This window comes from Acinonyx jubatus, chromosome B4, assembly GCF_027475565.1.
Source record: "Acinonyx jubatus isolate Ajub_Pintada_27869175 chromosome B4, VMU_Ajub_asm_v1.0, whole genome shotgun sequence".
In the NCBI taxonomy this organism is placed as follows: domain Eukaryota; kingdom Metazoa; phylum Chordata; class Mammalia; order Carnivora; family Felidae; genus Acinonyx; species Acinonyx jubatus.
The window spans coordinates 120177350-120199731 of NC_069387.1; the positions used below are offsets into that span (position 1 = coordinate 120177350).

The following is a 22382-nucleotide window of genomic DNA, read 5'->3' on the forward strand; positions in this document are numbered from 1 at the left end:
ATTACAGTTTTATTTATATATCCACCCATCTTTCAGTACAATTAATGGAAAGATCTTGGTGTTATCAGAAACTACTAACATATTAAGAGTACTTAACTGTGAAAGGAGCAACACAATACATTTCACAAAATCACGATGGATATTTAAAAATATTTGTTATTCATGTTGCTTTGGAAAGGAGTAGTTAGAATTTTTTACTGAATTAGGGCTGGCATATTTTGGAGGGCACCATTATTAATATCTGAGATTAATATTAAGTGGGAGCAGAATGCAATCAATTAAAAAAAAACAAACCTTCAGCTACTGGCATAACATATCATGTTGATATTGAAGAAGAGAAAAAGGACAATTTTGCCTGATTAGGAGCATCCAACAACTTATAGAAAGAAACCTTGGCTTTTTAGAACTTGTTTATAGTTTAGTGTGTCCATGAGCAGGGAAGAATCAAAATTCTCTGACCCAAGGTTTTTTAGCACTGATATTTTGTCTTCCCTGGAATAGTAATGAAAAAACCAAACCAAACCATGATTTTTAAAAATTTAGTTTTTATGATCATGTTTTAAGACTAACAGTTGGAATAGTGCGGTATGTGGTAATTCACCATGGCATTGACAGTTTTGAATAAGAGATTAAAAATACATTAGCTGAAAGAGCTGAAAGAAACTAAGTATTAATGGAATGAAATGTTTTCCCATTCGGTAGTACTTAAGTACAGATCTCTGCCCACCCATCCCCTGACTTTGGGTAGGAAAAATTCAGTGAAGAATAACTGTATATTTGCCAATTGTGTCATGCACAAACTTGCCATAGTAGTTTATATTTTTATAAAACCATCAAAATCTTTTTCTTTCATATCTGGTTTTAAAATTATTCCATAGTTAATTTGGATATTCTCTTCAAATCCACAATTCAATGTAGACTTATATAACAAAATTCAATTTGTACTTCCTATCTCAATTATAACTTAATGAATATTCTGGCACCCAACTTTATTTTTTTATTTTTGGCATTGTCTCTTTCAGCACAATGGAGAATTTACAGTTCCTCTCAGTGATGTCTTATTGACCTGGAAATTCTTCCTACATGAGAAGTTGAACTTACCAGTTGAAAATATGGAAGTGATTGACCATTATGAGGACATTAGAAGGACTTACGATGATTTCTTAAAGAATAGTAATATGTTAGATCTGATTGATGTTTATAAAAAATGTAGTGTTTTGATTTCTAATTGTGAAAAGAATGCCAACATATCCCCTGTAAGTATTTTTTAAAATCTGTCTTAAATGAAAATTTGGCTAGATTTATTTTTATTTTAAATTATGTTATCAGCATTTATGGTAACTTGATAATGCTTTTGCTTTTCAGATCATGTTAGAAAATGGAAAATTTAGCTACCTGAAAGCTAGTTATTACTGGAAAGAAATATTTTGGTGGTAAATTTTGCTGAAATTCTGTTGTTATTTGGTTGAAATATAAGAACAGCTTTTTACTAGATCAAAAAATTTTAACAAAGTTATCAGTCCCAAATGTGTGATTTCTTTTTGAATTCATTTCAAGGATTGCTTTTCTATTTACTTACTTGGTTTAATGTGCATCTGTTCATTTTGGCATATGTTGTATAAATGCTATGACTCGTTCTATGGATTAATAATATTATTTTAATTAGGTGGGATATCATTTTGTGAGGATAGTATAATGCAATAAACATGAAGTAATACACTATTCCTTTTTTTAAAACATATACACATATTCATTGCTTTATTTTTTTATTGAATATAAATTTTAAAATTAATGGAATGTTACCCTTTGCAGTTTGGTTTTATCTACATTAGAATTGGTATCTAGTTTGTTTTAAAATGTTGAAATATATTTCTTTACCTTAACATTTACTGGGTACCAATAAAGTAGTAATTAAATAGTGGTAATAACTAAATAATTGTAGATTTATTATATTTTCTAACCTGTTAAAATATTTTATAAATATTTCTGTCTGATACTTGGGAATGGTGTTTTGGCTGCTTGTAATAGAAACCTCTGCAATAGCAGTGGTTTAACGAAATGGAAGTGTATTTCACTCTTTTATAAAAGGTATCTAAAGGTAAGAATCTGGGACTGATGTGATAGCTCTGTGATTATCAGATACCTAGGACTTTTCTGTCATTCTGCTTTTCCATCTTAGTTCCTACCCTCTGCCTTCAAGGTCCTTTGTGACAGCTGTTAGAGCTCCAGATCCCGTACTAGCATTCCTTGCATCGAGAAGTGGTAAGGGAGCACAGTATTCTCCTTTCCTTTTAAAGAGACATAGCTCTTTTGCTTCCGTGTCCTTGTCCAGAGCCTAGTCACATGGCCACACCAAGATGTTAGGGAAAATGTAGTCTTTTTTTCCTGCATAACATGCCAGAATAAAAACAAACTCTCTGTTACTGAGAAAGAAGGGGAGAGTGGACATTGGCAGGCAGTTTGCGGTCTTGGCCTCCCTGGGCTATAATGGAACCCTTTGTCCTGTTGTAACTTTCTAAGATGCACATGCATATGTGTACATGCATACCCACACATACACACCCTTACTATGGTGAAGATATTGTGAGGGAAGATAGTTTTTTTTTTTTTCCTCCTTACCTATATTTTATTTGCTTGTAGAGATGATTTTTGACTACTTTTCACATAGTTAATTTAGAGGCTGATCAAACATAGTATTGGAACAACAAAGAAAATCTTCTGATAAGCCAATGAGAATATAATCTGCCTGAGGTTTTTGGGCACATTGTTTTCATCTTATCCTTTGCCCCTGTTTAAATCTTCTAATAAGCCTCTTCATTTAAGTGAATCACCTATAGTTTGAGATATATAAGTCTACATTGGAGGGAGTTCTGTGTCTCCAGATATTAACATGTTCTGCAGGACATCAGGAGTAGAGTGCAAGCTGCTAAGATGATAGTATGTGAAGTTGAAAATTTTCTGCATTTAAAATGAAAGATTTGATCTCTGATACTTGTTTAGGAAAATTTCCAAAGAGGAAAAAGTGAGCAGGCAAACATATCCCTAGATTGATTCCTCAAAAATGCACTAAATATAACCCTAATTTATGCTAAAAGTGCCTTTAAAGATACATATGCTTATGTGTCTTCTTTGTTTTTTGTTTATTGTAACCTAAATAAGGCAGTAATTATGAGGAACTTAGATAAAGGTAAGACAGGGAAGTTCTGGGAACCTTATAACTTGAACAATGCCCCTTTCCTCTGTATTTCGTACATTATAATTCCTCTCCTAGGGAACATGGATGCAGGGCCTGTGGATATCTGGAGCATACAAGGCCTTGGATTCTAACTAGAGTTTAAGAAGAGACAATTGGTACAGAGTTTGCTTTCTCATGAATTAAGCAATTATCTGGGGGAAATGAGAGCCCTGGGCTGAAGAGAAGAAATGGTAGCTCTTGAGAAGAGCTTAGCAGCCCTCAGAAATCTGGGGACCTTCTGGGGAAGGTTAACAAATGCTCTCTGTGAGTGTGCCAGGATTCTCTGTCTCTGAGGAAGCCAAAACGTAGCTGAATGGATGGGTGTACTGTTGGTGATCCTTGAGAGACCACAAGAAGACTCTCCCTTGGCCTCAGCAGGTGACTGGCGTCCTGTTTATTTCTCCACTGCTGCTTCATGAAGAGTAGAGACTATTTCAACTTCCGTTACTTGTAAAATTATCAACACTTGAAGTACCTCAGCATTCAAGGCTGAGCCCCAAAAAGCCAATGAGAAAAGCAATAGCCACCTAAGGAGTCCTAGCAGTTACAGAAAGATGAGTTATCTGAGAACACACATGCTCGACAGAATAGAACTGCTAGTGGAGAGTGACAACTGAAATCCATAAAAATAGTAAGTACTCAAGGAAATTCAAGGATAAACCTAAACATGAGACTTTGTAGATGAAAAAAAAAGAAGAAAAAAGTTTTCCCAATGCAACAGATGAACTCAGACACAAATTATTGTCCTGAAAGTCAAATTATTGTCCTGAAATAAATATTTAAAGTGCAGAGAGAAAAATCTGAAGTTCAAGAAATCGTGAAGGAAAAGTTAAGAAACTTGGAGGTTAGATCTAGAGGATTTAACATACAAATGATAGGAGTTCCAGAAGGAGATAAAAGAACAGATGCAGAAGAGGCCATGATTAAATATTTCTTGAAACTACATCTTTTATAATACGTATTTCTTTGATTCTGCTAGTTAAGAGTGTTTATGAGGTTCCAGCCTGTAATCAAGAGAAAAGACACATACTTACACATGTCCTGGTAAAATTCCTGGACTCTTTAAGGGTAAAGATAAATATTATAAGTTTCCTAGTGGAGAGAACAAGTTATTTAAAAAGAACAAAAATTGGGGCGCCTGGGTGGCGCAGTCGGTTGAGCGTCCGACTTCAGCCAGGTCACGATCTCGCAGTCCGTGAGTTCGAGCCCCGCGTCAGGCTCTGGGCTGATGGCTCGGAGCCTGGAGCCTGTTTCCGATTCTGTGTCTCCCTCTCTCTCTGCCCCTCCCCCGTTCATGCTCTGTCTCTCTCTGTCCCAAAAATAAATAAACGTTGAAAAAAAAAAAAAAAGAACAAAAATTAAATAGCATGTCTTGATCCTCAACAAGGTATCACTTACTAGCTAAGATAAAGGAAGGACTTGTGAGGCTATGGAAAAATTTAAAGAATGTCATCTTCATACTTCAAGTGAAGACTTTGCCTTTTCAAAGACCGTAATAATTAAACAGATGAATTGGAGCAGATACGTATCTAGAGGAAGACGGTAGTGAGCAACAAAACTTGGCGTGTATATGATAAGGGTGGACTGGGGATATGTGTGCTGAAATGGAAGGCTTACACTAAGGGAGATTCCGATATTAGTTTAGAATTAAAATGGCTAAATATTGTAGTTTGTTGGGAATAAGCAGGCATTACCACTTTTAAATAACAGTAGAGAAACGGGTCTGATTTGAGTACCAGAAAGTGAAGGTAACCATTAATGGAATGGAAAAATATGGTTAATAAGAGGATAAAAGTAGAATGAATAACAACTTACCTACAAAGTAAAGGTATAAATAAAATTAATAGTGTATCACAGAAAATACATTGTGATTTTTCTGCTTACTTCAGAAAGCTTTATGCCATATTATCTAGAGTCCTTGTCAAAGTTTTAAGTTTAGGAACCCTTTTGCACTCTTAAAAATTAATTAGGGCGTGCCTGGGTGGCTCAGTTGGTTTGATCTCTGTGCTGATGGCTCAGAGCCTGGAGTCTGCTTCAGATTCTGGGTCTTCCTCTCTCTGCCCGTTCCCTGCTCGTCCTCTGCCTGTCTGTCTCTCAAAAATGAATAAACATTAAAAAAATAATAATAAAATTAAAAAATATTAGGACTACAAGGAGATTTTGTTTATATGAGTTTTATCTGTCAATATTTATCAAAGATTAAAATTGAGATATGTTCAAAGTATCAGTTATTAAGATATTGATAATAAACCTATTACCTGTTTATGTGAATAGTATTAATAAATTTTTTAGGAATAGAAAATTGTGAGAATGTTTTACATATTTTGTATTTATTATTTTTTATATTTTTAATAAATATCCTTAATGTCATGTATGATAGAAAATAGCTGTTTCTCATGTCTACTGTCTGGTATGTTGTTTTGATTGAAGTATATCAAGAAAATTTGGATTCACATTGATACATAGTTGAAAAAGGGTGAACTTCCTGGGTCTCCTGAGTGGGTCTTAAGGACCTCAGGAGTCCATGGACCCTCCTCACTGAACTGATCTAGAATATTGTCCTTTACATGTCATTAAACATGAATATGGCTTTATTTTTTAAAGTTTATTTCTTTTGAGAGAGAGAGCATGTGCAGAAGGGCAGAGAGAGAGAGAGAGAGAGAGAGAGAGAGAGAGAGATAATTCCAAGCAGGCTCTGCACTGTCAGTGCAAGGAGCCCAATGTGGGGCTTGAACTCATGAACCTGTGAGATCATGACTTGTGCTGAAATCAAGGGTCAGACACTTAACCGACTGAGCCACCTAGGCACCCCAACATGAACATAGTTTAAACCAGAGGGTAATATTATCCGATTCAAAAAAATAACATTGTATTTATGGAAGAATAAATCTTTGCTTTTAACATCTCTCCTGAAAACATAAGAACCACAAGTGTGAGGACTACCTCTATTCAAGATTTTTTAAATAGTAAATTCTTCTTAAAAAGACAAACCAAGAAACAAACTTAACTGTGGGAGACAAACTGATGCTTACCAGAGGGGAGGTGGGTGGGAGATGGGTGAAATAAGTGATAGGGAATAAGGAGTGCAGGTGAGATGCACATCGGGTGATGAATGGAAGTGTTGAATCACTATATTGTACACCTGAAACTAATATAACACTGTATGTTAACTATACTGGAATTACAATAAAAATGAAAAAAAAAGTAGTCGTCAAACACAAATTCTCCCAAAACAATTTTTCTGTTTAAAGACAATGAACCTGAATTATTTCATAAGATTAATTTTTTAAATATTGAAAAGTTGCACTGTATGTTGTCACTGGTCATTAAAAGTTTCTGGCTAGCTAATATTTAGAAAATGGGTATCCAGGGCTACCTGGGTGGCTCAGTCGGTTGAGTGTCCAACGTCAGCTCAGGTCATTTTCTCCCAGTCTGAGTTGGAGCCCCATGTCGGGCTCTGTGCTGATGGCTTGGAGCCTGGAGCCTGCTTCAGATTCTGTGTCTCCCTCTCTCTCTGCCACTCCCCAGCTGGTGTTCTGTCTCAAAAAAAAAAAAAAAGAAAAAGAAAGAAAATAGGTATCTAAGTTGCCCTTTGTAGCAAAGGAGTAAAAGTCAAAACTTAAAATAAATAAATAAATAAATAATTTTTTTTTTAGTGAGCTTAAATTTTGAAATTCAAGTTATGAACAACAAAATCCCACTTTGCCTTTTAAGAAGTATGTATTGGGGAGTTATTTTAGTTATAATTTTGCAACGGCTGAGAGGAAAGTGGTTTGCAATCTCTTTAGGCTTTGTTAATTCAGTTTATACCTTCCCTCCAAGTTTACTCATCAGGAATGAGGTGTGTGAATACCTACATAATCTTGGATCGCTTAGAACAAATATTAGGGAGATGTTGAGTACCATGGCACAGTGAAAGCAAATAACCATTTTTTTTTCATTGAAATTCTTACTTTGAAATATGCTGTTAGAACACTAGGTTTACTTTTGTATAATCCCAAAATGAAGCATTTATTGTGTGCCTTAGGTAAGCATTTTGTCTTTAATTTTCTTCTATAAAAATTAAAGGCTCAGATTAAATTTCCAAAGTTATCTTTTAACTCTAAACTTGTGAACTCTATGAGTACAGCCATTGGAAACAAGCGTTTTGTTAGAGAGTTTAATTCAATGTATACTTACTGTCAACAAAGATCAGGTAATAATACTGTATGCTGGGATATTAGTGACACTATGTAGAGCTCAATGTGAAGTATTTTTTATAGTTGGAAAAGCAGTTTATTATTAGCAACCTCCTGTGTTTTCTACAGAGTCAACTACGGGATTTTCTGCTTGGAAGACAGTATGCAGTAGCTGCTGAAACTGATCTTTATGTACCGACATCACCAATGAGTAAACACAACCAGGATAATGAAAAGGTACTGATAAATTGTGAGTAAATTAAAAAGCAGGATATGATCCTCTTCAAATCACTATGAATGTGATTGTATTTTTTTTTTAATCAAAAATGTTCTTTAATTTGCTTAAATAAAGCTGTATTTGCAAAGAGTAATACGTTAGAGACTGGCAAGAGCATAGCAGTCAGTTTCTTCCTGGTTTCCGGCCAGGATCACAGGCACTGTGCAAAAATAGGTTATCATTCTAAGTATCTGAAAAGTAGTTGGAAGATCTAGGTTGCCAGAGTTCTTTGAATCTTTGTATTTGGTAAATTTCACAATTATGGTTTTAAATGAGTGATTCTTGGGAGGATGTACAATGGAAAAATCTGTTCTGTCCCTTTTGCAGAATAACTGATGCATCACAAATTGTGATAATAGAATTTGTTGAACAAACAAACCACAGTGAAGAAACCACATGTTTGGTCTAATATAATTTACCTTTAGCTAAATACTATGCTAGGTACCTAATTGAATATAGTATCCCCTTACTAACCATGGGAGTTATGTTTATGAAAGTACCTATGGTAAATAAAATCACCATTGACAAGATAAAAATTTAGAAGTATTGGAAAAAGCAGTAAAATTACATTCAACATATCTAAATCACCTTCTCCATTTTTTAGGAAACATTGCTAAAGCAGATTCTCCCATAAGTCCCATGCGATACAGGTAGCCTTTAAGAAATATATTGACTGGGGCATCTGGGTGGCTCAGTCAATTGAGTGTCCAACTTCGACTTAGGTCATGATCTTGTGGTAAGTTCGAGCCCCCCGCATCAGGCTCTCTGCTGTCAGTGCAGAGATTGCTTCAGATCCTCCGTCTCCCTCTCTCTCTGACCGCCCTGCCAAAAAAATAAATAAATAATAAAACATTAAAAAAAAAAAAAAAAGAAATATGTTTATCACTGCCCTCAAGTAAATACCTGTATACCTACTTCCTAGATTTACTAAGGTTCTTTATATTTGCATTTAATATTTTTTCTGGCTTATTTGAAAGTTGTTTCTGGCATCATGACCCTTAATACCTAAAATTCTTTAGCATATTATTTCCTGAAAATAAAGGCATAACCATAATATCATTATCATCTGTAAGAAAACTTAAGTATTCCCTATTATCACTTACTGTCTTCCCAATTCCGATTTCTCCATTTGTCCCCCAAATGGTTTTATAGCTCTTTTAATCTAGAATTCCCCTCCGTTTTTATATTTTGTTTTGTTTTTGTTTTTGTTTTTTTGTTTATCTGATAAATTTCTCCTGGTATTACTTATCTTGTTCTTCTATTGCCAGTAAACTGGAGGTTTCAGCTAAAAGCTTGCTTAGATTGAGGTTTAACATTTCATAGTACATGCTTCTTAACTGATGGTAAGTATCACATCAGGAGACACAGTTTCAAGTTGTCCCAAATTGCCAGGTCTGTCTAGAAAAAAGATGTAGTTTTTCCTTTGCTATCAGCAAAGATCTATGGGGTAATACTATGTAAATAACCTGTTTCCCAACAATCTTTTGCACATGCATTGATGATCCTTGTCTGACTCCGTTATTTCTTTAGTGTTTGCAGAACGGTGAATTTCTAACCCTGTCATGTCTTTACATTGATTAGCTGCCATTTTTCAGTAAAGAAGAACTTTATCTTATCAATTGAGATGAAGTATATAATTCCCTAAAAAAGGCAGGGTCACTACTTAATTCTTTCTATTTCATTACCAGCTTAGGAGTTGGGATAATAGTTATTTAAGATGCAAATTAGATTTTTTTCTATTTATCTTTCTCCTTTTTTATGTATTTATTACTATGTACTCATGACTTTTTATTTATTCAGAGTTCTAAAATCAATCACAGTCATTAATCCTTGATTCTAAAATGGTGGATTCCCTTCATACTGCCTTCTGTGTCTTTTGTTTTTTTTTTTTTACATTCCCTATTAGACTTCTGAGCACTTACTTTTTTTTTTTTTCTGGTACAAGAAAATATTCCAAGCCCATCTTTGAATGTTTTCTTCCCAGACATGATTCTGTTTAGTGATTTGTAACTATTTTCTCTTGCTTGAAATTAATTTTTCACTTACATTGTTTTTCCCTCCTGTCCCAAATATTGATAAAATGTTTACCAAATACCTGGTCTTTTCTCATTGGTTCTTAAAGAGTACATTCATATATATCAAGAGACTAGATCACTTACAGATCTCTTTAATTTATGTTACAGGTTCTACAGGGAAAAAATAGTAATTGTTATTGTGCCTTTTAATGAATAGAAATGAACTAGTTTGTGTAAAACACCTACGTGTTTATAATTTTGGCTTACATATATAAAATGTTATATCTTAAAGGGATATCCATGAAAAAAGATCATAGTATATAGAAACTGATGAGTCTTCATTGCAAGCATATAGTTTTCTCATTTAAAAATACCATGATAGTGGCGCCTGGGTGGCTCAGTCAGTTGAGCATCCGACTTCGGTTCGTGTCATGATCTCGCAGTCCGTGAGTTCAAGCCCTGCCTCAGGCTCTGTGCTGATAGCTCAGAGCCTGGAGCCTGCTTTGGATTCTGTGTCTCCCTCTCTCTCTGCCCCTTCCTTACTTGCACTCTGTCTCTCTCTGTCTCTCAAAAATAAATAAACATTAAAAAAAAATTTAAAAATACAATCATAGTTTCATTGGGTTAATCCTCTACTTTTATCTTTTGCCTCCTTGGATTGTTTTTCGAGAGTATTCTATCTAGTAGTTAGCTGATAGATTAGATTTTATGAAGACTATTAAAGTCACAGCCATCCTCTTAGCCATTTTGCATTTTACTTGCAGACTTCTAATTTTTCTTTTTGCAAAGTACTTTTGGAAGGCAATATATTTCTATTAAAATTCTAATGTGACTTTTTTGGGCTGAAGTCTTGCAAAGATATATTTTGATCACAAAATGTACCTTAACTAATGTCACGCCAGAGTCATTAAGTAGATGAATGGCATGAATTTGAGAAAAAATATTTTTGTTTCCTTATTTTATTTTATTTCATTTTTCCTAAGGTACTAAACTGCACTAGAAATTCTGAAGCAAGGAAGGGAAAAATGGAATAAAGGCCCAAAAAGAAAACCCTCAGTTAAATAAAAAATTCTACCAGTATATTAGTTCTAGTTCAACTTTTTGTTGTTGTTGTTATATGTGAGAATTTATGTATTGGCAAAGAAAGTAAAAAATACCTGTATAAATTGTTAATCTCAATCTAGCAAAAGTAACTTTCAAATTGAGGTTGAATATCTGCATTTCAGTAATAATTAAGGGACAGGAAAAGAAGCTTGGACTTGCCAGAAAGCTTAAGTAAGATTGTTCAACTTCTAAACAAACATTGCAAATACTTTGTGGTATGGATTGAATCGGTTTATTAAACAAATAAACAGAACATTATCTTTATTTTTGGTATCTTGGTAAAAGCTTCAATCTTGTGGATTTTTTCAATTTAGGCCCTTGCTTCTGGACATCATAACTGTATTTATGTGGAATGCTTTTCCAGAGAGCCTCTTTAAAACACACTTGCAAATACAAGAGCAGGGAAACCATAACTGCCATGTTATATGACCATAATGATAGGGATAGATTTCCAATTGTAGCCATGAGTTAAAAGAAACACTCTAACTGTGAGGATTCCAAAATGTTTTTCCCTGATGTTTGCCTAGCATCACAGATCAGCAGGGCAGAATTTGCTAGCCTTAAAGAGCAAGTGGTAGATGTGGTTTGTACCCAATAAGGATCAAATCTATACATATTGTTATATCCTCATTATTTTTGAACAGTAGAGGCACAGTGAGACAGGGATTGAATGAAATTAAATCTAGAAAGAGTAAAACAGTTTCTGATTACAGTGTGAATGTCACTTTTTCTCTGCTTTAATTTTTGACAAATGTGTTAGTCTTTTGAAATGTGAAGAGATAAGATAGAGGAGATTCATATGTTTTAGACAGACTATTACACTGTGAAACTAAAATGGAAACTTTTGTATTATAGATTCACATGAAGTATTATGATTTACACTGAAAATAAAAATAAAAGGACACTTGAAATATAAGCAGAAAACCATGTTGTGCTTTATGTTATAAAATTTTAGGATGGATCTCAAAGATGATTTTACCTTAGAGTTGTACCTTAGAGTGATTTTCTTTTTAAGGCAATGTAATAAAAATACATGAGTGCTTATTCGATCTCAAGTAAGATTTTATCAGTAGTTTTCATTTTGTAATATCTAAAAGGGCCACATACATGTATTAAGTTTTTTTTTTTTTTCCATTTATCATTGAACAAAAACTAATTGAGAACCTATTAACAAAATGGACTGATTACCTGCTATAATGCCAGTCATTCTTTAAGGCCCTAAGGATATATCATTTGCTCTCCTGGAACTCATGAAGTAGTAGAAAGATTAAGAAAACACACAATGTCAGAAAACGTTAAGGTCTATCAGGGAATTATAATTGGCTGATATGCAGAAATATTACAGGGTGGTAAGAAAGGGAGTACATGAATTGCTGTTTTATATGGGAAATCAGGGAAATGTTACCTGCAAAGGTAACGTTTGTCTAATATTTTTAATATTTAAGAAAAGAGTTTCATAGTGTTAATATTCAAACTTTATTTAAAAAATCAATTTTGTTTAAATTTTGAGTCCATATTTAAGGTAATTTTTTCCTGTCCAATAAAGTTTTTTTTTAAAGTATTTTTTAAAGTTTATTTATTTAATTTGAGAGAAAGAGAGTGAGCAGGGGAGGGGCAGAAAGAGAGGGAGAGAGAGAATCCCAAGCAGGCTCTGTGCTGACCCACTGTGAGATCATGACCTGAGCTGAAATGAAGAGTCAGATGCTTAAGTGACTGAACCAGTCAGGCACCCTCAATAAAGTTTTTTTAAATTGACTCTGACTGCCTACCATGTTTCAAAAATTGTTTTTCATATGATATTTAAATAATCCAAAAGCATGTTACCTTTAAAAGTGCTTTTAATATGTATATGAACTTGAGAGACTCTCTTAGTAATTGTCTATGACACTTCTTATTGATTTGTAATTTTTATTCCTACCTTTTAAAGCTTTCTTTTATGCTTCCTAATTTAAAATATGATTAAACAGAATATGGAGAAATTTTAATTTTAATTCAGAAAGTATTGGGGCATCTGGGTGGCTCAGTTGGTTAGGGATCCGACTTTGGCTCAGGTCATGATTTCATGGTTCGTGAGTTCAAGTCCCGTGTTGGGCTGTGTGCTGACAGCTCAGAGCCTGGAGCCTGCTTCGGATTCTGTGTCTCCCTCTCTCTCTGCCCCTCCCCCACTCATGCTGTCTGTCTGTGTGTCTGTCTCTCTCAAAAATAAACAAACATTAAAAACAAAAAGATTTAATTCAGAAAGTATTTTCTTAGTTACAGATGATAAATTATGGGATCTTTAGCTATGTTGTCAGTCTCTGAAGGGTTTAATGAATTTCATGTTTTGAGAGGGAATTGAGTTTAGAATTCGTGGAGTCCATTTTTCTAAGGGTATAGGCAAGGAGAAGATTTCAGGTAAATAGTGTGGGAGCAACATTTAAGAATTAGTTACAAACAAGATTCCAGAGCAAGAAGATGGGGTGGAAGCAGTTGAGAGGGTGATAAGAATTCCATAAAACTAATTTAATTTTGATGAAATCCAATTTATCGTTTTTTTTTCTATTATAGATTATGCTTTTGGTGTCATGTCTAATAACTGCCTAATCCAAGTTACAAAGATTTCTTTTTATGTTTTCTTCTAAAACTTTTACAGTTTTATATTGTACATTTATACCTGTGATCTGCTTTGAGTTAATTTTTACAAAAGGTGTGAGGTTTAGGTGGGGTTCATTTGTTTTGCATATGAATGATCAATTGCTTCTACACCAGTTATTGAAAAGACTGTCCTTTCTCTATGATTTCTTTTGCACCTATGTCAAAAATCAAATCGCCATATGTATGTTAGGTCTGTTTGTGGACGTGGTTCTGTTTCATTCATAAATACTATGTTATCTTGCTTATTGTAATTGTATAGTAATACTTAAGATAATTTCTCAGCATATTTAATATGTTGTTCCAGTGTCTTTGGCTTATTTTTTGATGGTCTATTAATCTTGTCATCATTCCCTAGTACGTAATGTGTCATTTTGCCCTGGTTACTTTTGAGATTTTTTTCTCATCTTTGGCTGTTAAAGTTTGATTATAATATGGGAGTGATTTTTTTTTTTCCTACTTGAATAGCCACTTACATCTATAAATTAATGTTTTGTACCAAATTTGGGGTGCTTTTGGCCATAATTTCAAGTATTTTTTCCCTGCTTCTTTCACTCTTTTGTAGGGATTCTAAGTATTTATATATTGATTTAATTAAATTATCCCACAGTGTTCGTTGGTTCTTTTTTCTTTTTTTTCTTCCTTTGTTTTTCAGATTTGGTAATTTCTATTTATATATTTGTTAGTTCACTAATACTTTCTTCCACTTTCTCCAAGTTGTTATTGAGCCCACTTGGCAAATTTTTTTTTTGCTATTGTACTTTTCATTTCTAGAATTTACTTTTTTTATAGTGTCCACTTTTCTGTTGTCATTTCCTCTGTTAATTCATTGAAAACATTTTTTAAATTCATTGAACATATTTCATTTGAATTCTTTGAATGTATTTATAGCAAACACCTTGATGTTTTGTCTGCTAAATCTAACATCTAGGTCTACTTGGTGATAATTTCTATTGATTGCTTTTTATACTAAGAAGGGGTAACACTTTCTCTTTTTCTTTTTTTAAATTTTTTAATTTAATTAATTAATTTTTTAAAATGTATTTATTTATTTTTGAGAGACAGAGAGAAACAGCACGAGCAGGGGAAGAGCAGAGAGAGAGGGAGACACAGAATTCGAAGTCAAGCTGCAGGCTCCAAGCTGTCACCACAGAGCCCAATGGGGCACTTGAACTCAAAAACCGTGAGATCATGATCTGAGCCCAAGTCGGATGCTTAACCAACTGAGCCACCCAGGCATGCCCCCCCCCTTTCTTTTAAACTGTCTAGAATGAAAACTGGACATTACAGATAATATTCTATAGTGATTCTGGGTTATATCATGTTCTTCTGAGGACAGTTGAGTTTTTGTTCTAGTAGGCAATTTACTTGCCTGGATTTCAACTTCATATTTTGTTTCCTCAGTATGCACCTTTTTGGATATCTATTATTATGGCTTCCCTTTGCTGTTTTTTTGGGTTGGCTTTTGTAGATCTTTCTTCTGCCTGCCAAATTTGGCAGTCAGGCACAGTTTTGGGGAAGTATGGAGCTTATTCTCTCGATAGATTCCTTTTCCTAGGGTTTTTCCTGAATTTTCCAGTTCTGATAAGCTTTGGCTGTGTACATTTAACACTTCAAGCCTGTACACCTTCAGCTTTCTGCCACTTAAGCTATACACAGTTGAGGAATGCACTCAGTTTAGCAAACCTTCCAACTCATAGCTCTGGTTCCTCATAGCTCAGTCTTTCTTGAGTATCTTTTTTGAATATGTTTCTCTCTCATTTTGACTTGCATTTTTGATGGGCCTCCTGGAGTCTTCCCCATGCTTGTGTGGTTTCCCAGTCAGCTAGGGATTTTGACTCTTTATGCTCTCAATTTTTCCAAGATTTTCCCCTTTAAATTTCTAGCTGCTTTCCCAGCCCTGGATTCTAAGGACACCTTTATAGTCACTTCTACCTTCTGCAGCCGCCATAGTCATGAAATTTGGGCCAGTAATCCACGAACTTAATTCATACCCTTCTTATTGCAGTTCCATTAAAATTAAATATTCTTCCAGCTTCTGTCTACCCTCTGGACACTTCTCAGTGTCTTTAAATAGTATTTAAAATTTCTTACCATTTTATGTTTGTTATCTGTGAGGTTCACATGATCACTCACTTCAGTACTACAGGAAGTTTAGGGCCTTGAACAACCACCGGCTTGCTATTCTTACCCTTCTTGTTGCAGTTCTTTTAAAATCAAGTTCTCCTCCAGCTTGTGTCTGCTTTTTGGATCCTTTCCAGTGTCTTTTATTTATTTATTTTTATTAAAATTTTTTTTTTAATGTTTATTCTTGAGAGAGACAGAGCAAGAGTGGGGGAGGGCAGAGAGAGAGAGAGAGAGAGAGAGAGAGAGGGAGAGAGAGAGAGGGAGACAGAATCTGAAGCTGGCTGCAGGCTCTGAGCTGTCCGCACAGAGTCTGACGCGGAGCTTGAACTCACAAACCATGAGATCATGACCTGAGCTGAAGTTGGACACTTAACTGACTGAGCCACCCAGGCATCCCTCCGGTGTCTTTATGTAGTTATGTTTTTAAAAATTTACCTAATAAGTTATACTTATTTGTGGGAGTTCACACTATCACTTCCCCCATACTAGATAGAAGTTGCAAGGCCTTAAATAGCTATAAATAGCTAATTTTAAGAATAAGATCATTGAATACTCTGGTTTGTTGTTTGACTATAAAAGACAAATACAGTATATATGAAAGAACCAATATCCATATGAAATTATAGCAGATATTATTTATCTTGTGCTTAAACAGTCATAGCTCTGTTTTAGGCCAGTTAATGTCAATATCAACTACTTGTCATTTTTTTTTACATTTGCTTCTATCTCTTCATTGTAATACTTACTTGGTTATTTGGTATTGTCAAAACCAATATCTAATAATTTCCTCCAAAATTTAACCTTTTAACTTCAGCCTATATCTAGTCCTGTATGGGTAAAGGACCAAATAGTGCCAGTTGGCTCATTCCCTAAGCTTCGGGGGGCATCATTACTCCTTGTTATTTAGTGACAAATGTGTGCAGGGGAAGGAGATCCAGCCTTATCAGAAATGCAGACTTTGGACTTTATCTTTTTATGTCATTTTTTAAGAGACATTTTCAACAATTATGATAGTTGTTATTTGCTCATAGATGCTCACTGGTGGCAAGTTGGTTTCACGATCAAGAACATGTTAATTGTCCAATTCAAACTTTTGTTTTATGGTAGTTCTCTTTTTTTCCCAAAGAGTTGAGTGAGATTGTTATTGAATGGTCGTAAGTATTTTTACTGCATATAAGAAAAGATTATTGATTTAGAACAACCTCAATAAAGAAAATAATATTTTATTGTACAGGTGCAGTTACTAGCAAGGAAAATTATCTACTCATATTTAAGCCTGCTAGTGAATTCAAAGAATGACCTGGCTCTGGCTCATATTCTTAATATTCCTGATAGAGGACTTGGACGAGAAGCCTTCACTGATTTGAAACATGCTGCTCAAGAGAAAAAGATGTCGATCTTTTTGGTATGGACATATTACATTTTCAAGATGTTTTAAAAGACTGTTATGAACAGTGGATACCTGTACCGTAATATAGACTTCTTATGATAAAACAGGTTTTAAACTGTGAATATATGTTCTTCCTTTGTATTTGAAAATCTGTGGTATTATCACCATATTCTTCAAATTTGACAAGGGAGAATATCTCTAAAACAGTGTTTTCCTACGTGTGTTTTATAGAGTGGTAGCCCTGTTAAATTCTCCTTGAATAAATATGTCCAAAGGAAAAAGTCCTTGTTAAATGCTCCTTGAATAAATGTGTCCAAGGGCAAAAAGTTTGGAAATAGTATATACCTTTATTGGATGTTTATATATCAAAAGCTCTGAGAGGTCCTACCATTAAGAAATATGCTTAAATTAACCATGTTGTTTAATCTATTGTTTTCTAAGTTATTTAACCTTGGAACTTTCTTCCAAATTACTGAAATTTCATAGAATTTGTCTTAGTATACACTTTGGAAAATACAGCTTTAGAACATTTCATCTTTGATGGAGATGCTCTTAAGTATAGCCATCATATACATAATTTTATCATTGTAGAGGTAAGGCCTTTTGAACTACACATGATGAAATAATCCTAAAATGTGAAAGCTAGATAGGACGTAGTGATATTTAGTCTAAGTGTTTAAAGTAAGATAAGGCTTGGAAGAGTTGAATTAATTGCCCACCCTTGAATAAATCAACACAGTTGATACTTAAAAACCCTTTGATCCATATAAAAACTCCAGTTTAATCTATACAAGAATATATTTCTACACTAATATTTTATAGTCAGTGATATTCTCTTATGAATATATTCTTACTCTCTTAGTTTTCTAACTTGGCTCCCCAGTCTCCACTTGCATTGCCATCACCCCTGCTGCATGAATTTTGCATGGCATCTGTTTCTTTAATTATTTGCTTCTGAATCAAAGTGGCATGAATTGTAAAAAGTGCTTACTTTACCTCTATACCCAGAAATAATATAAATGCACCCAGCTTCATAAAGTTTTATTTTTAACTTACTAAATCATTAAACATAACTAAATCATTTGTTTTAATTCATAGGTGGCCACATCATTTATTAGGACACTAGAGCTTGGAGGGAAAGGATATGCACCATCACCATCTGATCCTTTAAGGGCACATGTAAAAGGATTGTCTAATTTTATTAACTTCATTGACAAATTAGATGAGATTCTTGGAGAAATACCAAATCCAAGGTAACGACTTTTCATAAATTACAAATGTTTGTTACTAATCTAGCTTTAAAACTTATAGAATCAGAGGTAGATTTGAATATAGGAGCTATTGAAATGACCAAAGATCAAACCAAACAGTAGGGAGAAGAAACAAAATATCTAGATGAATAAATTATAACCTCATGACCTATCCCTCTAGTTTCTGCCTATCTTTGATTCTAAAATTTTTGCCAAAGTCAAATGGCATGTTCAATTAAATTTGACTATAGAAGAGGGATTTCTGTTTGTCTTTTTCTGGAATAAATAGATTTTTGAGAACTGGACATGACTGAATAGATCATTTCTTTAAAGTTTTTATTTAGCAATAAAGGAAACTTATGCCCGGAATGAGTAAGGAAATTGATAGAGATATGATGAAATCTATATTCTACTTCCTGCTACTATTTTTTCCTTTTCTTGGGTGTAAATCTTTAGTTTATCTGGAATTTGTTTTTATATTATATTGGAAGTAAGATCTTCGTATCTGATAGACTCCTATTTATAATATATGCATCTTGGATGATAAGTAATTTTGAGAGTAATTTGGTGGGGAACAGAAGTGTATTGTATATGTTAGCAATCATGGTAGATCACTTGTCAATTTGGTTGGTATGCTTTCGCATTGTACTAATAAAAAGAGCTGGTATTTATTCAACACTTTTTATGTGTCAGGCATTGTATTAAGCTCTTTGTGGGGGTTATCATTTGATCATTACAGCAGCCTTACATTATGGGTACTGTATACACACCCAATTTAGAGAGGAAGAAACTGAAGCACTGGGACTAAGTAATTTAACTCAGTCACATTGTTATTTAAGTAGCAGAGCTGGGATCTGAACTCAGTTCTGAACCTGGAACCCATTCTTTTAATCACTATATCTTATTTCATGAAACTTCTTTTCATTGTAAGATTCCAAGAAGAATTTTTTTCTTAGGATTTTATTCTGAATTACATCCTTCTGTCTTCTTTGTGGATATCCATTCCAAGGAAGTAAATTTGGAAGAGGTTTTTTGAATATGACTTATAGTCAATAATAGTGACATCTTCTGAACTTTCAAATATATTGGCTGGCTGTTTCTTCTGAGATCACAGATAATTTAAAAAAATATTTTTAGCAAAGCAAATATAGGTATATTTTGTTAAAGTCAAGTGGCATTATGGACTTACAGTAAAATAGTCCTCTACAGATGAATTGACTTATGTTTTTTTGTTTTTAGATTTACCTCATTTAAATGAAATTTTTATTCAGCTATTTGTTGATTTTTTTTCAGTTTTAGACAGTATTAACTTCCTATGCCAACCTCCCAGCCCCCCTTTTCTGTCTTCTCCCTTCTGTTAGGCACACAGATACACACAGACTTCGTTCATCCTTCATATCTAGTTATACTACAATTTCAGCTTAAGTTATGTTTTAGAATTTTTTTATTATGACTCTGTAAATACTGCCTACACCTAAGCTATGTGATATGCTGTGATTATACTTCCTTTCTTGTATAGATTTTTTTTTTAATGTTTATTTATTTTTGAGACAGAGAGACAGAGCATGAACGGGGGAGGGTCAGAGAGAGAGAGGGAGACACAGAATCTGAAACAGGTTCCAGGCTCTGAGCTGTCAGCACAGAGCCCGACATGGGGCTGGAACTCATGGACCGCGGGATCATGACCTGAGCCGAAGTCTGCTGCTCAACCGACTGAGCCACCCAGGCGCCCCTGTTTTTTTTTCTACAGTTAATAATTATCTACTTTTTTCTACTGCTTGACTTCCTATTTTATTATAGATTCTTTATCAAGCTTTCCAATAAAACTATACAATTTCTTCTTATTAGACCTAATAATAAGGTTATCTATAAGTTCTGGGTTTTGCCCTTGAAGACATTCCTTTTGGAGAATGCACTATCTTCTTCATTCAGTTTGTACTTTTGCTTGTTAGGCCTGTTTCACAGTGGTAACTGTGAAGTTTCATTACCTTATGAATTTTCTTTGCCTCTGCCTTGTTTTCTGAATCTCATGACTATTTATTTATTTAAAAAATTTTTTTTACATTTTTTTATTTTTGATAGAGACAGAGCACAAGTTGGGGGAGGGGCAGAGAGAGAAGGAGTCACAGAATCCGAAGTAGGCTTCAGGCTCCGAGCTGTCAGCGCAGAGCCCTACACGGGGCGAACTCACAAACCGCGAGATCACTACCTGAGATGAAGTCGTAAGCTCAACCGATTGAGCCACCCAAGCGCCCCATGACTTTATTTTTAATTGGTAGACCCCTTATTGGTGTACATGGCTTTCTGAGGAAAACAGGAGACAAATATTTTTATTGTATTCTCTCATTTGATTGAATGTGATCTTATATCATGTTTTATTTATCTAAAAGTATTATATTTTTAAGATTATTTTTATCTGCTTCCTGTTGTTATCTAAGTTGAATGTTTTCTTTTTTGGTTGTTTTGCAATCTTTCATGTTAGAGGTATTCCTAAAATGTATGGTGATTCTGAACAGCCCTTCCATCATATTTCAGAATGAGACTCTATAAAGCTGATTAGTAGTTCTGTACAGTGGATTTCATTATAGCCTGGCATCCAGTTAGTTCCTTTGTTGGGGTTTCTCCCAATGTCGGTAACTATAGGTCTTTTCTTTGGAACTTACCCCAGAATTTACACAGTGGCATCCTTTAGTCTCCTTCAGAAAGCTGTAAGTCTAGCTAGTCTAGTAATATTCTGGGAGTTGAAGTCGCATAGGAGCTGATGCTCAGTCTCCCAGTTCAGTCTGTTGACTTTTACTCAGTCTCTCTGTTTTCAGTTCCCATTGCCTTGCGGTCTAGAGCTCATCTGGCTTACTTTCTTCAGAGTGATCTTGCTTTCCATGCTGAGGGGAGGGAAGTGCACTGGCCTGACTGCTCAGAATAGAAGAGATTGAGGCGTCAAGTGTTCTGATGAAGACTGTCAACCAGTCCTTATTTGCAGCCCCTTTATCATAGTCTTCAGTATTGAATTCAATATCTGAGAATTTCTGGAGTTGCTTCTTATTGGAATCTCTTTTAGCAGTTACATATGTTTTAGCTTTCTTTGTTCTGAGTAGTCAGCTACCACATGTCCGTCTGCTTTTCATCTTTCCATCCTTTCATTGTATGTCTCTGCTGTCATCCGCTATTGTCTCCTCTTCCATTCTTTTTCTTTGTGGATTTAAAACACTTGCATTTCTGTCATTTCTCTGCAGCTTTAGGAGGGAGCAGATATAAATGTGTACATTCAGTCCACTGTAGTTTGTTATAATTGCATTCCCTTTGGAGGAATGTCTGGTTTGGATAAATTATCTACAGGATAGAAGTACATTTTAGAGGCATCTAGGATGAGGCATCTTAAATTCTTTAACTTATCAGTGAGTTATTGTGGATATCCTGTCTTGTCACAGTGAGTAATTCACTCTGTGTTCTTGTGAAGACACTGAAGAAGTAGGTGTCCAAGTAGTGGGTATATTCATGTGGGTGTCTAAATAGTGCCCTAAGCGATCTGTATTTCTTCTTTATGGTGACATTTGTGTATACTAAGTATATATTCATTTCATAATCGTAAAGAATTATTAAAAGCTAAAACCATATATCCTATTTATGCAATAGGAGGATGTACAGAGGAAAGGACAATTGCCTTATTTGTGGGAGGCAGGGATAAAGGGTCAGGAATACTTACCTGGGTGGCTGTTACAGTTCAGCTTAATCTTAAAGTATGGACTTGAAGGAGTTAGACGGACATGGAGAATGGGTGTGATATGAAGCCCAGATGGGGAGAAGGGAGGATATTTTCTACAGTGGGGATAATATGACTAGCCTATTGGGACATTGTTTCATTGGTTATTCATTTTGTCTTATAATTTCAACTTCTACTAGGTACTTTTGCCACAGTCCATAAAGATTATAAGAAAAAACAACAAACGATCTTCTCTGTTTTTGTCAATTCCTTCTCCTTCCTTTTATTTTTTTGATTTTTTTTAAATCAGTTTTTTCTAATGTTTATTTTTGAGACAGAGGGAGACAGAGCGCAAGTGGGGGAGGGGCAGAGAGAGAGAGGGAGAAACAGAATCTGAAACAGGCTCCAGGCTCCTAGCTATCACCACAGAGCCCGATGCAGGGCTTGAACTCACAAACTGCAAGATCATGACCTG

At 34.6% G+C, this 22382-nt stretch overlaps 1 protein-coding gene across 1 annotated transcript in view; it reads left to right on the plus strand.

The window, feature by feature from the left end:
- Positions 1 to 22382, plus strand: part of PARPBP (PARP1 binding protein) — a 69353-nt gene that overhangs the window by 17313 nt on the left and 29658 nt on the right. The window contains exons 3-6 of the mRNA XM_015068797.3: positions 1023 to 1256; positions 7543 to 7650; positions 16802 to 16972; positions 18056 to 18210. Of these exons, the coding sequence (XP_014924283.3) occupies positions 1023 to 1256; positions 7543 to 7650; positions 16802 to 16972; positions 18056 to 18210 (668 nt within the window). The remainder of the gene's footprint in view (positions 1 to 1022; positions 1257 to 7542; positions 7651 to 16801; positions 16973 to 18055; positions 18211 to 22382) is intronic.